The sequence below is a fragment of the Gymnoscopelus braueri genome (genome assembly GCF_963280865.1).
Source record: "Gymnoscopelus braueri genome assembly, chromosome: 19".
In the NCBI taxonomy this organism is placed as follows: domain Eukaryota; kingdom Metazoa; phylum Chordata; class Actinopteri; order Myctophiformes; family Myctophidae; genus Gymnoscopelus; species Gymnoscopelus braueri.
Genome location: NC_137621.1, coordinates 30,605,709 through 30,624,472, shown reverse-complemented (window position 1 = coordinate 30,624,472; position 18,764 = coordinate 30,605,709). Strand labels below are relative to the sequence as shown.

General features: G+C 39.3%; 1 protein-coding gene across 5 annotated transcripts in view; it reads right to left on the bottom strand.

Moving 5' to 3' along the window:
• Window positions 1–4,527: 4,527 nt before the first annotated feature.
• Window positions 4,528–18,764, bottom strand: part of mta1 (metastasis associated 1) — a 56,477-nt gene continuing 42,240 nt past the window's right edge. For 4 of the 5 annotated variants that reach the window (XM_080415004.1, XM_080415007.1, XM_080415006.1 and 1 more), the window contains 5 exons: window positions 17,865–18,054; window positions 13,453–13,542; window positions 12,214–12,366; window positions 5,860–6,013; window positions 4,528–5,191 (listed from right to left, as the gene is read on the bottom strand). In XM_080415004.1, the coding sequence (XP_080271130.1) occupies window positions 5,904–6,013; window positions 12,214–12,366; window positions 13,453–13,542; window positions 17,865–18,054 (543 nt within the window). In that variant the 3' untranslated portion in view covers window positions 4,528–5,191; window positions 5,860–5,903. The remainder of the gene's footprint in view (window positions 5,192–5,859; window positions 6,014–12,213; window positions 12,367–13,452; window positions 13,543–17,864; window positions 18,055–18,764) is intronic. The other variant, XM_080415005.1, reaches the window with a different exon arrangement.

The following is an 18,764-nucleotide window of genomic DNA, read 5'->3' as shown; positions in this document are numbered from 1 at the left end:
GATTCTGATTCTGATAGTTGCTTTGAGTGAGAATTCAGTCAGGACACATATCACTTGACATCATAAACATTATCAGTGTCATAAATCTCATCACGACTGCTTCCGCTCAAGTGCTCCTCTATTTTGGTAAAGGAAAGCCTTGTCACCACAAAAACTTGGAAGCAGACGTTCTTTCTGATCCAAATCACCTTTATAAATTGATCCAATCATAATCGCTTTATAGCCATCCAATTTAAATAATTGTTACAAGGCCATTCTATCAGAACCTCAGTTACAAACTAAAGTCATCCAATCACAATTAATGATGGAAAACCATCCACTCACAATCACTGATACAAAACCATCCCATCATAATCACTGTTTCAAAGTCATCCAATCAAAGACTGTTACAAGCCGTCCCATTGGAATCACTGTCAAAAACGTCAAAACATTTTGGCAAAAATGGCACAATCAGAATCTCTATTACAAAACTGTCCAATCAGAATTACAAGAGTTAGCAAGATATCCAATTAGAATTTCCATTTAAACCATCCAATCAAAATTACCATTGAAAAGCCATCCAATCAGGATCTACATTATCCAACTGCAATCTGAAAGTACATACTGTAGTCAGAGTCTAGTCATCCATTTAGAAATGCCATCACAAAGGCATCCAATCAGAATCTGTGAATGCATCCCTCTTCCCGCCAGAAACAGGGGAACATGTTAAGTTTGACCTGGCTTCATGTCTCATGACAAACCTTATCCAACTGCCATTTGTCCACAGTGTTAACCCTATATACTGTAAATTGACCCTTTTTCCCTCTACACCAAATCTCTTCCCCAATCTGCTTAAAGAATCTGCTTTTCGAGGACCCCCAGGAGTCCTTGGAGGGGTTCCAGGGCGTCCCCAGCCAAATGTGTTTAAAAAATAGCAGATATACAAGCTCACGGCGCATCACTTCGTGCTGCGCTGCAAGCTTGTACATCTGCTATTTTTGAAAAATCTTGAAAGTGTTTATTTAATTTGTTTGTTTATTAAATGTTTTAACACAAATCTTCTCTTCTGGGGGTCCCTGGCACAAAACATTTTCAGATGGGGGTCTGCGGCCAAATACATATACATTTTGGGGTCCTTGCCACGAAAAAGTGTGAACTAATGGTTTATATGGGCGGCTCTGAACGGAGCCTCAAACCCCTAGTGCCATGCTAGCCATTGAGCAACACAACATTATGAGTGTGTTCCAACATTGTAACATTATGACAGGAAATAAGGAAAAGCAATTGTACTCTTAAACATCACACTGTGTTCAGACCATTTAGAAACATCATGGAAATAAATGTTCTCTACTGCACTTTTATGCAACAAAATATCAAAAAGAAGAAATATTGCGCTTAGAAGAGTGCATATCTAGGATTTTGACCCTGCCCATGATAGTGACCTTGTTCTTTGACCTTTTCAAAGTTAATCATCTCTTCAGGACAAGCTACTGATCATACAGTACCAAGTTTAATGAAAATCTACCCATCAGTTCTTGATTTTGACCTGGACCTCAACCTTTTTGACTCAAGCAAACCACTTAAAGGGGAATTTTGGACTATCATAACGTCATAGAAAAGGTAAGAAAACTTTAGTCCAAAATTCTCCTTTAAGCTCTGCAACATATTACTTCATCATACGATGCAACATGTTGTGAACTTTCGCTATTTTTGAAGATTCTGTTAATGTCTTGGACACTTTTCAACTACGAAATGCCCAAAATAGAGACACACGGTTGAAAGTGTTTAATCATGTCTTTGGGTGAGCCAACTGTTCACACTCACCAAGTCTCATGAAAGTCTGGTCATCGTTTCGAGTTATTCCGTTCCGCAGAGGTAATTTGTCATTATTACAATATTAGAACCGGCTGTTATCGACTTTGCAACTACCTTGATTGGTTAATGGATATTTTGTAACAGCTAGATTTGGCGTGTGCGGTTGGTTGATCCAGTTTGATGTAGTTCTGTCTTCTATGCTTCATGTAGGAGTGTATGGAGACAGCACTGAGGGTTGAGCGAACATGCAACACTGTGGCCAGAATCTAAGTGGACACAGTGCATCCACTGCATAATTTAGATTGCACCATCCGGTCAGCTACCATCACACCCGAGAGTTTTGTGACCTCATTCATACTGAAGCCTTTTTTGTTGCCAGGAAGGAAGAGACTGTATTTCCACTATGCAGATTACTTTCCGTTTTCCACTTAAAAATCACATATTTTCCCACTACAACAATCTCTTGACCAAAATTATTTTAGTTGACACTAAATAGAATGCTGGCAGGCTAGTAGCTAGGCAATATCACAGTCAACTAAGCCATATAGTGACTGAAAAATATTGTTCACATTGTCAAATATGACAATTCATGAAATGAAAGACAATATAAAAGTACACAAATTATGCATTAACACAGAAGAATATTCGTACCCCATACTATAGTATTATAATGTCAAATTACCAAACATTTCAAGACTTGGAAATTATCAAATTCATTTTCCATAATAGCACTTTGCATGTACCTGTATAGGACACTATAGTCAAATAGTGTGTGACCAAAGAGTCTTGTTTCTTGAGCCAAGCCAAGGATGTATGTGCAAGATGCAGTACAGTACATTTATACACCATCATACAACCACGTCAACGTCATATTACCAGCCGCCAAAGGTCAGGGTAGGGTTCAATTGCTGTTGTGACCACTCACCCTAGAAATATTTACAATATATTGAGTGCACTGAAAGGACTTAAGATAAAGATCAATTAGATCATAAACTAAATGCCATGTTAATAGCTATGTTACCAAACAATTTTCAATTCTGAGTGATCACTATCATGCCATTATCGGTTCTGTCTAGATCAGGCTGGCGTCTTCAAATAGACAATGTCCCTTTCAGCAAGACACAAATGGTCACTCAGTAGTTTGAAGTGGATGATAATGATGTTAGCTGTATGCCAAGGCTGGCTCAATAGCCTGATATAATCTCAAATGGGCCTTTAGGTGCGACACTGACATGGTTTCAGGATGACATTTTCCACGGGCCCTCATAAAAATGGATACTCTAGGATGATCACAACCTATCATTTTGCTTTTCAAGTGTTCCCCATCGACCATGCACTCTACATGAGGGGCCCAAACCCACTGCAAGAAAAGCACTCTACCATTACTGGCAGCCATAGCTTAGTGGCAGTGGTGTGTTCTATTTTTTTTTGTGATAAGATATTGTAGATATGTACGCTTGGCTGAAGAAAATTTAGAAAATAAACCCATTTGTTTTAGAATCATAGTGAACAATTTGGTTTAAAAATGGTTTATATTGTATGCAGCAACAGAATTGCCAGATATCTATACTAATCATTATCATAATCTCAGTATTTATTTGCCCCAGGTGAGGGGGGTGTTACTGTAAAAATAACCGAAAGGGTGATGAGCCTGATTGGTCAATTAGCCTGATAACACAACTAGCTGACCAATCAGTGCAAGCTGAAGCACCACTGTGCGTTTAACTGTCACTCGTCCTAAGTAACCTCGCTGCAAAGGGAACTCAACCATGGCCTAAAATCAGCTGCCAAACATGGTCACTGCAGATAGTGTGATAGAATTCACAGTGGACGACACTGGAATTTATCTGGGCACAAAGGAACCAAAACACAGAGTGTAAAACAGCAACAGACAGTTCACAGAATGGCTGTGTCTCAAGGGCAGGACCAACCAGCAGCACCTGCCTCCCCACACGGTCAAGGAATCTAATATTTTGTTTGGCAAGGGAGTTCCTCGTTGACACTTGAACCCTAGCGTTCCTATTCTGGGGGCTAACATTCTGTCAAAATAGAATATCTACAAGGTCACAACGCATTTCAACGTGATATACTGTAAGGCTATTTTTGGTGAATATATTTGGTGTAGAGGGACAATAGGAGACCTCTGGGGAACACTGGTTAACCCATCTAGACCTGAGGCCGATTCTAAAAACGCCTTCTAAATCCTGACCAGAGTTTTATGAAAAACTTCAAATATTTATTTAAAAAATTACAAAAACATTATGTTGCTATATGCTCTTCATAGCAGCAACAACCCCAAAAGGGGTTCCCGGATTGAAAGGTATAGTTACGTATAGGGGTTCCCGGTTTAAATGGGTTAACAAGTTATATAGGGTGTAAGTAATTCATTTAAAGTATTGAGCAAGGACTACTTTCTTAATGTCTCTGTGAATAAATACAGTACGGAATGTGATAAACAAATTATCGCCCTGCATTCGTCATTGCCCGGGTGATCTTTATGTATGAGTCCCATAAATCGGTAACATTCAGGATCTATTACAGAGCCAGCCGCCATCATTGAGGCAACTGTTAAATGTTGGTGATTGTTGTGTTTACCATACCCTGTATACATTGTTGTATATTCAAAAGAGAAATAGGTGTGTTGAGAACAAACATCTAGAGCCACAAGAAAAGCTAAATTCAGAAGTCTTTACATACAATATCTTTCCACAGAGCCCACAGAAGAGAGGGAAGATCAATTATCTTTTTTAATTACATCATCGAAGCATAGATGCATTACTTGTGAAAAAGGTAGAAAAAACAGCAAGTCTTTCTCAATAAGTTAAACCTCTCAGGCCAAAGAGCAGGGCCGGCTCACAAAACAGAAGAATCCCATAAAGCATTCAAAACAAAATTCAATGAACAAAAGACAAGCTCATCTCCTCCGTAATTTACCTTGTTAAAAAAACAAACAAAAAACAACAGAGATGCAAGTGGCTTATATTACAGTCCTTCCACCCTTTTCCACAGGGCTTCTGCAAGCATTTTCATGAAACTTCTCAAGTTTCATCGTTTTGTTCAACAATTAACTGATAAGCGTCTGAGTTATAATTGGTACAAAAAACAAACAAATGAAATTATAATAACAATAATCATAATTTTACAATGACAGTAATAACAAGAAATGTAAGTAATGAACACAGTCCTGTACAGTCAGGCTTGTCCTCTGATTGGCCACAGCCAAAGTTTCGATTTTTCCATTTCCAAAGATGATTGGTTGATCATTGAAAGTCTGATAGACCCACGGCGAGCTATTGGCCAACAGAAGTGGCCAACGCTGCAGTCTCATCTTTCTGCTTCCTTCAGCTGCCGTCAGCCATGGTTCACAGGAACACGCCTTTTACCACCCTCCTCCCCTCTGGGAGGAGATAAAAACAAGAGATGGTTAAAAAGAGATCTTGTGTAGTCGAAGGTAAGAGTTGGGGACGGGCATTTTGAGGAGGCAAAAAAGAAAAAGGAGAAAATGGAAAAACGACAGACAAATGACAAATACAGGAAGATCCAGCAGCAGAACTGTCTGTATCAAAATGCTCATTTTGGGGGAACATTTCTGAGTGGTAGCAATGCATGTACGACTAAATTATCATGAATTTTCACAATTTTAAACTTTATACCGAGTCTGTTGCTGTAGCCGGTGTAGCACCACCATCAGGACTATTAGCCCAATGCCAGCTGAGGAAGTTTGCCATAGGACTGGACATACAGTATGCGTAGTAAAGTTGGGTTTATTTTCATGCATAGGAAGGCAGATTTCATGGCAGAAGAATAAGAATGGCAAATACAAGGAGACCGGCAGCTTTTGCCCCCAATTAAATAAAAATACATTTTAGGACCTGGAAGTGATGCATTGACAGTATAAGCAAATCTCACCATAACTACCATTTTAAATACAGTATGGGACAAATAACTGACTACTCCCGACCATTAAGCATTGCTTCAACACAGCAACCATCTCTCCATTCCTAGACAGTCTGAAGGTAATCTTTTGCTGTTGAAAACAACGTTTTCCCGGCAGTATGGCCTTACCTCAGTAAGGGGGGGGTTGTAACAGAGGTCATCCTACAGAGTGGTCAGTCAAGTTCATGTACCTCATCCTGGATGGGAGCCGAAGGACGTCCTACTTCACTCACCCGCTTGGCCATGATGTCCCACTGCGGGGTCAAGCCTTTGGATTTAGTACCTACAGAATACGGAGGACACAAGAGGTTTTCGTTTGGGATGGCTGCGGCCCCTCCATTGCGCAACGTACAACAGAAATAAAAATACACAAGGAAATGAAATGACTGACAGTGACTGGTGCCAATAATCAAAATAAATCACAAACTGACTGAAGACAGGCCATATACTTCATCTTGCACGTGAAAAAAATGGAAGAATATAGAAACATCGGTGATCTACAAATTCACGTGTCGAGATTGTAGATCGTCTATTTTGGATATTTTTGAAAGTCTTTTAAAACCTAAAAACATCTTTGAAATGTTTTGCCCTAAATGCCCAAAATGAAAAGTGGTTAAAAGACCGTAATCATGGAAATATATTTGTGTTAGTTTGATCCAGCTGTATTCATACTGATGAATGGAAACTATAATGCAAAATAATTGCAATTAGCTCAAATAATTGTGATACAGCGATTATGTAATAGTTACATTCCATTAACAGGGTCCACTGCCCTTCAAGTACAGATCCCCCCTCTTGAGTCCGGGACAGTACAAAAAATAACAGTGAATAAATAATTGTCAATAAAAATCATTCTGATTCTTTATGCCATAGGTTTAAATCAAAAATGTATTCTGCCCTCTGGTGGCACAATGAAGTACTGCTTTAGATTACTGCTGTACTCTATAGAGCACCGAAGTCCTGACGTGACTCGTTCATCCCCAGGTTTGCGGAAGTAATTTCTCTATGGAGAATAACATTGGGTCATCTTAGAATCGTCTCATATAAGAATTGTGGTCCAAAAATAAACACCGCGTGTCGGCGTTATTGTCAGGGAGGGGGTTCTGTATCGTTTATGATAGTCAGTCACTTATATTTGATACAGTCTGTTTCTGGCGAAAATGTAACTAATTCGGCGGAAGTAACATTAGCGTTTTCTCACCGTCAGTTGATGCTTCATATCCATAAGAGTCAACACGCCGGGGTCATGTGTTTATTTTTGGAACACAGTTCTTATTTGACGCGATATTAAATACGTCTATGGGATTCAGAACGGGGGTGGAAAACTGCGAACCAGGTAGACAAACAAAGGATGTGTAAATTACGTCAGACTTCGGCGGTCTATTAGAGCCCAGATAGACTCAGGCAGCACAGAGTAACCATCAAAATATAGTAGAACACACTCACGGCAGTCACACACGCACCAAATCCTTCATTGTACCCCACAGAGCAGCTGGCTCAAAGGGAGTTTGATCTTTAGATTCCTCAAGTCTCATTCTCCACTGAAGAAATGGAAATAACTTGGAAGGATTAATAAGAGATTGGGGTCATAATAAGTGTGTACTGTGCTCACAATCACTCCTGATTCAAACAGTGTTTAGCTTATCCTATTCCCCAGGATTGTTTGGCACCGAAACCCATTCCAATTTAGAATTTAAAAGAAAACGGATGGAGGGGTAAGGGTTAGATGGGGGCATTCCAGAATTGACAGGAATTGAGAAAGTTTGCGGAACCCCATTTACCCCCAACTTTAATCACGCCAGAGACCATCAGTGGTCTACTCTATACACATCAGATTGCCATGCGTTTCCTTAATACTCCAGATTTTATGTAAATAATGCTGCTGCAGGATCCCAGTGCCGATGATATTTTGGAATGCAACAACAAACTGTCAGAAACTATTTATTAAAGCTAAAATACATAAATAAATACATTTCTGGTACATTTCCGGTGTCTACTGTACTGTATGTAATTTTGCAGTGAGTGTCGGGGAAGACTATGAATAGAGTTTAATAGTGTTTAGACAAGTTGTCAAAAAACACATTCATATGGAATGGTTATTGTGAAACATATACCAGTGAAAGAACATATCAAAAATAACTTTTGTTTAATTGAAAAGTATAACTTTACACAGTATAACTTTAAGTTGGTTGGAGTCTTGAATGTCACCATTGCAAAGTATTGTTTTTTAAAACATGAAACATGAATGTAGTCTCTCCACTTCACTCTAAAAGTAGCTTTAGTCAATCACATTCTTCACAGCAGCCAATACGACACAGCTTTACTGTATTTTAGCATTACCTTGAACATGAATCTAAATGTAAATGTGCACATTGAAATGCGATCAATATGTTTAAATGTCCCACCACTATTGTTGCACCACTATCGTACTGTGATTAAGTTTAGTGCTTTTAAGAGCTTAATCGGATTAAAATAATCAAATAAATTGACATAAATTACCGGACATATTGTCTTATTTGCATCCTATTATGTGTGTACAAGTATGCATGACTACTGTCATCTCAAGTCTTTAGATTATGATGCTGAACTAAAAGGCCAAAAAATTACAAATGAAGTCGTTACCATTCGCAATCGCAAATAAATAATACTTTAAATAACACAGAGCAACAGAAAAAAGGGCTTTCCTCAGCGTTTCTGAAAAAGGAAGTTTCTGTGATGAAGAAATATTGATGAGACCTGCTGGACTACAAGAATGGTATATTCTTAGCTACCTGGACAAATCGAGAGGACGCACTGGACACAGATGAGAAGTGATAGACATCCCACTACATAATGTACTGTATGTAATGTACATCCAGCCAGTCGTGCTTTTTTTTTACAGTCTCCACAATGAATCGTTCAGATCAGAGCCACAAGAAAAGACCAACATGACAGGGAGGTAGGCGGTGCAAACAGGCACACAAGATGTGAAATAGTTCAAATCAATGCTTTCTTATAATCAGTGTTTTTTTTGTCTGTGTACTTGATATCACAAGCCCAGAAATAACAAAGACACAGAAAAAAATAATCCCACATATATTAAATGATGGACGTTGACGTTACGTCTTCTTTTCATTGAAGATATGTTTCCCTAGTCCTTGTTAACTAAACAATGATTATGTGACACATTTAATTTGCCAGGTACCTAATTTTTCTTTTATTTACAACTGAGAACATCCATGAGGACTTGGCAGACTTCCCTTACAATGCACCCTTTACATAGACTCATCTGTGATGTTAGTAGATCAAGAGGTCTCGTTTCCACATTGTATGCATTTTTATCAGAATCTAATTTTGGGTCCCTAGCTGTGGATACTTTATGGAGGAATGATATAGTGAATTTGGATCCTGATTTGAGCTGGGACACAGTTTGGTCTAATATATTGCTGTCTTCTAGGAATCCAGATCATCAACAGATTCATTTAAATTTTGTTCACCAAACATATTTGACTCCCCGTAGATTATGTGCTATGAGGATTTTAAGTAGCCCCAACTGCACATTTTGTACTCCAAATGTTATTGGTACCTTTTTTCACATAGTTTGGGAATGTCCAAATGTTTCCTCTTTTTGGATTATGGTTGCCGCTAAACTGTCATTACTTTTGGGAGCTGATATTACACCTTCTCCATCTGTATTTATTTTAAATGATGTGTCCCGGCTACACCCGAACTGCACACACAAGCGCATCTTCTTTGCTGGCTTAACAGCAGCAAAGAAGATGGTAGCTACGAGGTGGAAACCTCCTCATACCCTAACATTTTGCCAATGGGCTTTAACATTTCTATATATTGTTTATTTAGAATTGTCAACGGCGAGGTTACATGGAGCAAGTGAGAGGAACATTGATATGTGGTCTAACGTCGCAGATAAGCTTAAGGACTTGGTTTAAGTGTTGTACACAGTGTTGTGACCTTGCACAGGTATAGGCATGGTGTTTGGCCCTTGCATTTCGAGACATTGTTGGTCCTGGGAGGGGTGGGTGGGTTTATTATTATTTATTTTATTGTGTTTTTTTTTCAAGTTGTGTATGTGTTTGTATCTTGTTTTTGTTGAAAATGTATTCATTTAAACATAATCATATTGCTGATATGATAATAAAAACAATTGATAAAAAAATAAAAAATAAACAATGATTGTGTTTATATGATAAGCTTACATTTCATATCACACCACATCATATGTAACTTTCTCCAATTTATCTTCACAAGTGACCAGATCTTCACAGGCCCTTGATGTTGTAAATGATGAGTCAATTGTAATATGCAATACTGACAACTGGGGTGCTGCAGCATTGCGAAATTGAGAATCATATTGTACTGAAGTAAGGAATCAATCATTAATTAATATTACATTAAGAACATGGATTTTTTTTGTTACAAGACCACCGCATATGCCCAATGTTTTACACACTGCCCAATATCCATAAAAGTTTAATAGGGTCTCTTACTGAGCCCTTTCCCCAATTCATTGATTTTCACAATAAATCATCGATAGCCCAGTTCAGTCATGTTTATCACATGACTCCAGATATAATACCGATTGGTATGGTGTGAGTTTTGGAAAACTCTGTAGGAGTAGTAGCAAAGTGTGTTTTGAAGAAAATGCAAAATGGCAGAAGATCTAGTTAGGCAGAAATGGGCGTGGCCTATATGAGGAGTTGCATCATGATCCAAGGAATCCATGAGGGAAAAATGCACAAACACACACACACATACGCAGACACATTTAATCTAAAGATGAATTTGGTCTTAATACTAAAAGTGTGCTTTTATTGACCCCAGAGGGGAAATTATGTTGCTCGGGTGAGTGCACGGAGGAGCAGTTAGGTGTTATGAGTCTTGCTCGGGACACCTCGACATGAAACGTGGACGAGCCAAGGATCAAAGCAGGGGCCTTCTGATTCCCAGATGGCATGCTCTACCTACTGAGACACTGCCACCCCTTATGATGATTTGTATCAGCTCGTTGCTAATTACCGGCAGGTCACTAGCTGCTGTGTAATGAGAATCACACCCCCATGTTTCCAAAATGCTGCAGCCTGGGGCCGAAATGCGTCTGACCGCTTCTGCTGCCATGCATTATTGAAAGTGTTACATGTTTATTTGCGTGTGCAAATAAGCAGACTTCATTTTCTAAAAATGTCTGAGGAAACGCTGCCAGGCCCTGGTTCCCAGTATAGTATACTGGTCCACCTCCAGCCCACTCAGCCTCCTCCTCTTGCTAGTTTTTGATCACAGATTGGGTCTAATGTGGGCTAGGAGGCCAGCAGGGCTGCCCCCCCACTTAGGATACATTCATCCGGCTCCAGAGTCCTCCTCCTCATCCTCCTCTACGCTGTTACCATGACAACACAGACTGTAGCCTCCAGCTAACGCAGCCAGGCCGACCTGATCCTCTGCCTCTCTCCATCTCTCTGACTCTCACTCCTATTCTCTTTCTTTCCAATCCTCTGTTCCTCTCTCTCCCTCTCTTTCTTCCTTTCCCTGGTCGCTAGCAACTGAGAAATGGTCGTGCTTGTACAGACACGAAAAGCTAGAGAGAAAAGTTTTGGATCAGAGTGAGAGGGTGAAATGGGACGTAACCCAAAAGAGAAAACGCCCACACAAGCCCTGGTTTATGCCCGACTTACACTTGGTCGTGCATCGTATCACGTACCAAAAATTGCTAATCTATAAGCTTGTCACAGTGCGACACGTCGGGAGCTTGTAGATCTGGTGTTTTTGGTGCATAACCAAGCATAAATCAGGCCTTAAGGCAATGGGTTCTCAATCCGTGGAACGGTGGTGCAGCCTGGATGGAAGTTAAGTTGTGTCTTGAGACTCAAACACACAGAAAATCTATGCTAAACCGAAGACGTCATAAGACCTCCCAAAAATAAAAGTATAACAAACAAACTGTGGTATTGCTGCTTCCTGAATGAAAATGAAGGCCCCGGTTCCAAAACCTTCATGTATATCCTCCACCTGAATGTCTCATTAAAATGACGGAAATCAGATACGACGCTTGATTCTTCTTTTGAGTGTGTTTTGGTCAAGTAATGACGTGCAAGGCTAGTCTGCTTCATATTTAGGCCATTGTCTTTACTGGACACTGCTAGTGTGATGTGTTAAGAGTAACTGTTGTTTATGGTGTACATTGACAGTCATTAACCCATTTTAGACCGGGGAAGCATCTGTGTGTCATTTTAGATTTATTTGGCTATTCAAAAATAGCAGATATACAAGCTCGTAGCGCGGCACTCGGTGCTGTGCTACGAGTTTGTAGATCTGCTATTTTTGAAAAATCATGAAAATGTGTGCAAATCTTTGAAAACATTTGAAACATTTGAAACGAAAAATCTTTGCTCCTGGGGATTCTACAAATGTCTTCTAAATCCTAGAAAATAAATATCAATAAACATACTCTTGCTATCTCACATTTCCTCAGCTCTGTGTGTCTCTCACCATCCAGTCCATTGTGCTGCTCATAGGTGCGTTTGCCCAGGATGGTGGGTGAGCCGTTGTTGAGGATGGGGGTAGACTTGATGGGTGTCAGGCTGCCAGTAGAGATGGTGGGTCCGCGAGGGGGGTCGGGTTTGATTGGGCGGGGGTGTGCTTCTGAGAATCCAAATAGGAAAATGAAAAGCAGGGCAGAGAGAGCAGTAGGAGAGAGAAAAGAGAGACCGGGGGTGGGGATGAGTTTTAATGGAAAAACGTTTAGAAAAGAGCAACAAATAAGAGCAACAAATATCAACAATAATAAATTCAGTCAACTCAGCCGGTGTAATATTTCCAAATACTGGAACCGAAGCAGAATACGGATCAGTTTCATGCCAGCTATCCTCCGCAATATTGAATTTTTAGACATTGCCAACTCGTCAGAATCCAAACATGTGAGGTGTGTAACACACAGAGAAAAGAAATGTGTTTGTGTCACTTTCACATGACGGATGTGCATTCATTCAACACAGAAAGAAGTATTAAAAATAATATCACATAAAAACATTGAACAATAAAACAGAATACTTTAAGGAGCTATCACATCTATTGTATCTAATCCAGCTCTGGTATCCAAGGTCAATCTAATGCATTACAAGTTGCACAGCTTGCTAAAGAAACCATTCTGGCGTTGTAGTTCTTGTATGCCAGAAGGAATATTTCATGTAATTCATATGTTCTGACCGTTATCATTCCCTTCCCCAATTAAGCACAGAGAGAAAAAATATATATGTACTAGATAAAACTGTATTGCAATATACTGTACATATCACAAAACAATGATATTGAAATGTGATTTTCTTTTCATTGTTAGGGCACAGTGAATATTCCAGCTAAAAGAAACAAACTATTGGCTCTTTTCAACTACAAGAACTCAGTGAACCGTGTCGTGCCATGAAACATATTTCACAGGTTCTGGATTTGTTTCCATATGGTGAATCATGACCATAAAACATTCGATTCTGTGTCAAGGAAAAATTGAAAACCACATGGCACGTTGTGAGCTTGTAGATCTGCTATTTTCATAAGGTTTTTTTATGAAGTACTTGCCCCTTTAGGGGAGGGAAATGTAAACAAAAAACAATCGCAGAACTTCATTGGTTCTGGAAAGTTCCAGTTTCTGGAAGGTGCTGGGTTAGCCTTCGTAGTGGAAAAGAGCCGTATGACTTCAGTGACAGATGCAGAGGTTGTCTGACTTCTTCTTACCTAGATATCGAACCACAGACTCCAGAGGCTTACGATCCACAGGTTTAAGAGGCACAGGCTTTTTAGGTCCATCGGGCAACCGCAGTGCACCTGTAGAAAAGAGAGTTATCAGTACAACTGTTAACAACTAACTGTAGTCGGACTGCCCCATACATGTATAAGAAATAGGGGTGTGCCGATACACTAATTTCACGATACGATACACGATATTGGGCTCACGATATCGATACGATACGATATATGGCACTTTTTTATTATGAAAATATATGATGAGGGGGGGGGAGCTTATGAAAATATATGGGGGGGGGAAGCAAATGCAAACAAATACTTCTGTTTTTGCATTATTATTATTGCAAAAATAATTAATATATATATATATTTTTTCAAAAACGCCAAAATGATACATATCGTCACGAAAACGTATCGTAATATATCGCGGGACGATATATTTCGGCACACCCCTAATAAGGAATATAAATATGTACTTAACCCATTAAGACCTGAGGCCATTGATTCTGAATAGGCCAAAATGTTAACCGATTTGAATCCTTGCAATGCAGTTGCTAAGTAGGCTATGGTGACATAATACATTTTAGCTATTTTTGTCCTACAGGTCACAAACAGTGTTGGGCAGGAAGGTCAAAGTAACACGTTACTGTAATATTATTACTTTTTCCATTAACGAGTAAATTACTATAACGTTTTGAGTAATACAATTAAAAATTTCCCCAAAAGTAACTTGTTACAATGTTCATGAGCCTTAGTGGAATTGCGGGTCAAGACGTGTGTGTACAGTGATTTGCATGCTGTCATAACTTTTTTATTTTGTCGGGAGTCAAATCATGAACGCAGCGTCCGATTGCTGTGAAAGTTCATATACGCCTGTTTTAGCACCAACAGGAAACACTTTTATTATGCACAATAAAATAAAACAAACACAAACTAGAAAAAGTGCTCCTCGGAGCACAGGTCTCCGCCAGGTCAGGTAGGTTATTGTGGGCCAGCAATGTTCAGAATTTGCCATCAGGATGGAATATGAAAAATCGGACGGAATCATCTTGATCACTTGACTATAGAGATAATGTGTACTGATTTGCATGATGTTTGGACAAAATTTGTAATATAAAAAAACAATTGGCCTCCTGGTGGCGCTATAATAGGGCAATGTTAAAAGGGTGGTGGCAGTCAAAGAGTTAAAAGGGTGGTGTTTGTTCTTCAACGTAGTGCGAATGTACGTGCAAAGTTCCACCGCAATCGATTTGCGGCATTTTGTTCAAAACGGGCCACTCCTGCAAACCTTAGATGTCAATGTTAGCCAATCAGGATGGAATATGAAAAATCAAACAGATCCATCTTGATCACATGACTATAGAGATCATGTGTACCGATTTGCGTGAAATTTGGATAAAAACTGAAGGCTTAATCTCAAAATATGTGTTTTACATAAGTCGGCCTCCTGGTGGCGCTATAAAAGGCTAATGTGAAAAATGCAGGGCAGATGTTTTTCCTTGGCCTCAAGGGAGTATGCGTGCAAAGTTTCACGCAGATCGGTTTAGTTACAGTTAAAAGTGCAATTTGGCCTTTTATAGCGCCACCATGAGGCTGATTGGAAGATTTCCAAGTGCCATTTCTTCCTCGGCCTAGTGGGAATGTGCGTGTGAAATTTCACGGAAATCGCAAGCTGCAAGCTGTGATTTGAGGCATTTAGTTCAAAATGGACCAGTTCTGCAAACTTTGGAAGCCAACCTTAGCCAATCAGGATGGAATATGGAAAATCAGACAGATCTGTGTTGATCACATGACTACAGAGATACTGTGTACTGATTTGCGTGATGTTTGGATAAAATCTGTAGGAGTAATATAAAAAAATATATTTTGCACAAATCGGCTTCCTGGTGGCGCTATAACAGGGCAATGTCAAAGATTTGGGGCAGAGGTTCTGAATTGGCATCCAGGGAGTGTGTGTGCACAGTTTCGCAGCGACCGGGCCAACGGTTTCGGAGATTAGCCGTTCGCAGACAGATGGACACACGGACACACGGACGGACGGACGGACGGACGGAGGGTAAAACATACTCTCTCGCCATGCCTTTCGGCCTGGCGGAGACAATAATTATTATTTATTATTATTATTATAATAAATACAATAAATTTGCACCAAAACATCCGTGACAAACTACTAAGTACATATCAATCCCCACCTAATCCATCCCAACTGAACTCATCATCATGAAACACCCCAACTACGCCACTAAAGAACCTCGACCCAAACATTGTCAGACTAGCCACTTCACATTAATAACAATACGATTAACAGTAACATATTGTGTCTGTGCAATAACATATAATGACTGAATTCCGAACATTGCTGGCCCACAATAACCTACCTGACCTGGTGGAGACTTGTGCTTCGAGGAGCACTTTTTCTAGTTACTATATGTCTGATTTATACTTGGTTGCGTGCACAGAGCACAGAACATAGCTGAGCTCAAACAGCTCAGCTATTTTCGTAAATGAAGCACACTGCAAACCACTCGATCCGAGAAAGCTTTTGTTTAGAATTCCAAATAGGCAGTTGAAGAGACAGTCCATCTAAATGCTTTCTACAGCTCAACTTCATCTAAGTGTGGCCTATTCCTTGTCTAGGCCATCGTATGCACAGTAAAATCCGTAGTGTTCATTAACTTGGATGCATTTAGAAATGGACCCTTTCCAAAAGGATTTTCAGTGTGTTCAGAAAAATAAATTGTGGGGTGTAACAAAAAAGTAACGAGTAGGGTAACTAGTTACTGTTGGCAGAAATAAGAAAAGAAAAAGCACCTTTTTTTTAAACAAGCCCAACAGTGGTCAGTGGTCACAACAAAAAATGATAGATGCAATTTAATATAGGTATCTAAAGTGCTTTAAAAGTGATGTTCAGCTATTGTTTCCTTGCGGAAATTTTAAATCTTACAAACAAACGCTTTGCCCTGAGCAAATGATCTCCTCATTTCTTTACACTACAACAAACTGTACTCCAAACTTCAGCCCAAAAGTTTACATGTCTCCGATTTGATATCCTTAATGTATTCATATTACAAGATATAATGACATAATTTACAAGCAAGGTGCCACAGTGATCTAGGGACTACTGTGCTTAGTCTGAAGCAACCACCCGTGCACAGCAAATCCCTTCTCATCTCTATCTTTCAGCATGATTTTCTGCCTGTCTGCCTTGCCAGCAAATTGAAAATCCAATGAAATGCTTGAGCAGGACATAAAAAATCAGAAGGAAAAATGAGAGGTAAAAGTAAAACGTTGCAAGTTCATCCTAACGTTTCACTCAATTTCACATTGCCCAGGATGAAAGCATCACCATCTGAATTTCTCAATTAAGAAACATGCCCCCAGATAAATGGTATTCAATGTAACGATGCAAATATGGATAATTTTCTTAGCGATTATTGTATCAATTCCTTTTTGTTTGTTTTTTATATACGTATATGTTTTATATATAAATTAATTGATACAAAGAAATTCTAATACATTATTTATAATCAAGTACATCAGTCTCATTAAAAGGTGCAGTAATGCTATTTTTGGTTAAAACAAAAAAGGTTTTTGTTAAAAGGTTAAAGTCCTACTGTAAAACCTTTTTTGACATTATCTTTCACTGGTATATTCTTCACAATAACCATTCCACATAGTGTGTTTTTTGGCAACATCTCTAAACATTTTTATTTATGAGTGTCTGCCATTATAATATATCTAGAGGGCGGACGGCCCCGCCCCCATCTATTCATTTCAATGAAAGTTGCTCACCAGCGCATGAAGCACCCGGAAGGACGCTCTACTTCCGCATTTTTCAGGAAAATGCGGAAGACTTGGGCACCGAGCAGGCGCACTAGGGTAGACGGGCGCGCAGTAGCCTTTTAAATGCGTACGTCCTGCAATCCCATTTTCAGGTGGGTCACCAATTTCATCCAATTTATGAGAGAAAACACATTTATCAGCTGTTCCAATTGCAAATTTGTCTGCTCATTTTTGTTTCATCACTTCCAATTTTACTTGCTTACAGTATCCTGTATGAGTTCTCTTTCCTGATCAGATCAAATTGGAAGATGTATTCTCACAATGCGTCTCGATGTGATACGCAGGGAGCTTGTAGATCAGCTATTTTTTTTTTTTTTTCGGAAGACATGCACAAAATAGGGATGCCAGGTTGAAACTGGTTAACCACTGGACCCCCAATTGTTGTCTTTAAAATGTCTTTAAAAAAGTAAAAAGAGGGAGGGAAAAAAGAAGTAAAAAAAGTCCTGCCCATTTTTATTCTAGAAAAATAGTAACTTTTTTTTAGAATCGATTACTTGGATTAACTTTTGCACCCCTAATGTGTGTTCAGTGTACAATGTAGAAGAGGCGTGAGTGCTCACATTCTGCTTTGATGGCGGCTGTGTTGACAGGGAGGTAGGGGTGCCTGGCCAGGTATCGTGGCCTGATGATGTCCTGGCAGACACGCCGTGCCGCCCGGGTGAGAGCCGTGGTCTGCAGTGCGAAGGCCTGCCGCGTCTTCACTGCAAACTTGGGGCTGCCGCTGTGCCTCAGGGGAAGACCGTGGGGGCTCTGAGAGATGCAGGACATAGGAAATTAGCTTACAAGAAAGATGAATTTAGATAAATGAAACATACATTTAATTGAGGGAAAAATTATCAAAATAAATCGTGTGGAATGCCGGAGTCGAAATGGGAATTAATAAGCCAAAGTAAATTAATCCAGTATAAGGCAAAGAGGCTTGAGGAGATGCAGTCAGAATCTGAGACTTATTTTATACAAGATTTTAAACTTTTTTTCCCTACTTTTTATTAATGCGAGAATACATTCTATTTACTGTAAGCATTTTATTTTCTTATTTTTTCCCCCGCCCATGACATGTAGGTTATGGATGTGGATTTAATGTTTTTAACTATATTCTCAGGTCCAAATGGGTGGCCAAACTGGCAATTCTCACCAAAAGAAGATTTATAAAAAGGTGTGGCTTAAGAAAAATTATTATGGTGGTTACGGACTAACCAAAATATGCCTATAATATGGAATTTAAGTAGCTGTTTTGGTTATAGGATGCTTACAAATCAAAGAATCAAAAACAAGTAACAATTATTAATAATAATACATTTTATTAAGCAAGTGAAGTCAGTGTGCAGCTGAACACATCTGATTATCACTTTTTTTGCTGAAAAATTATTGTCGCTCGACAATTATAACTATTATTTTTTATGTCATTTTCGTCAACCTACTCTTGTTGAAAGGGTCGTGCGAAAAAAGTATAAATGAAG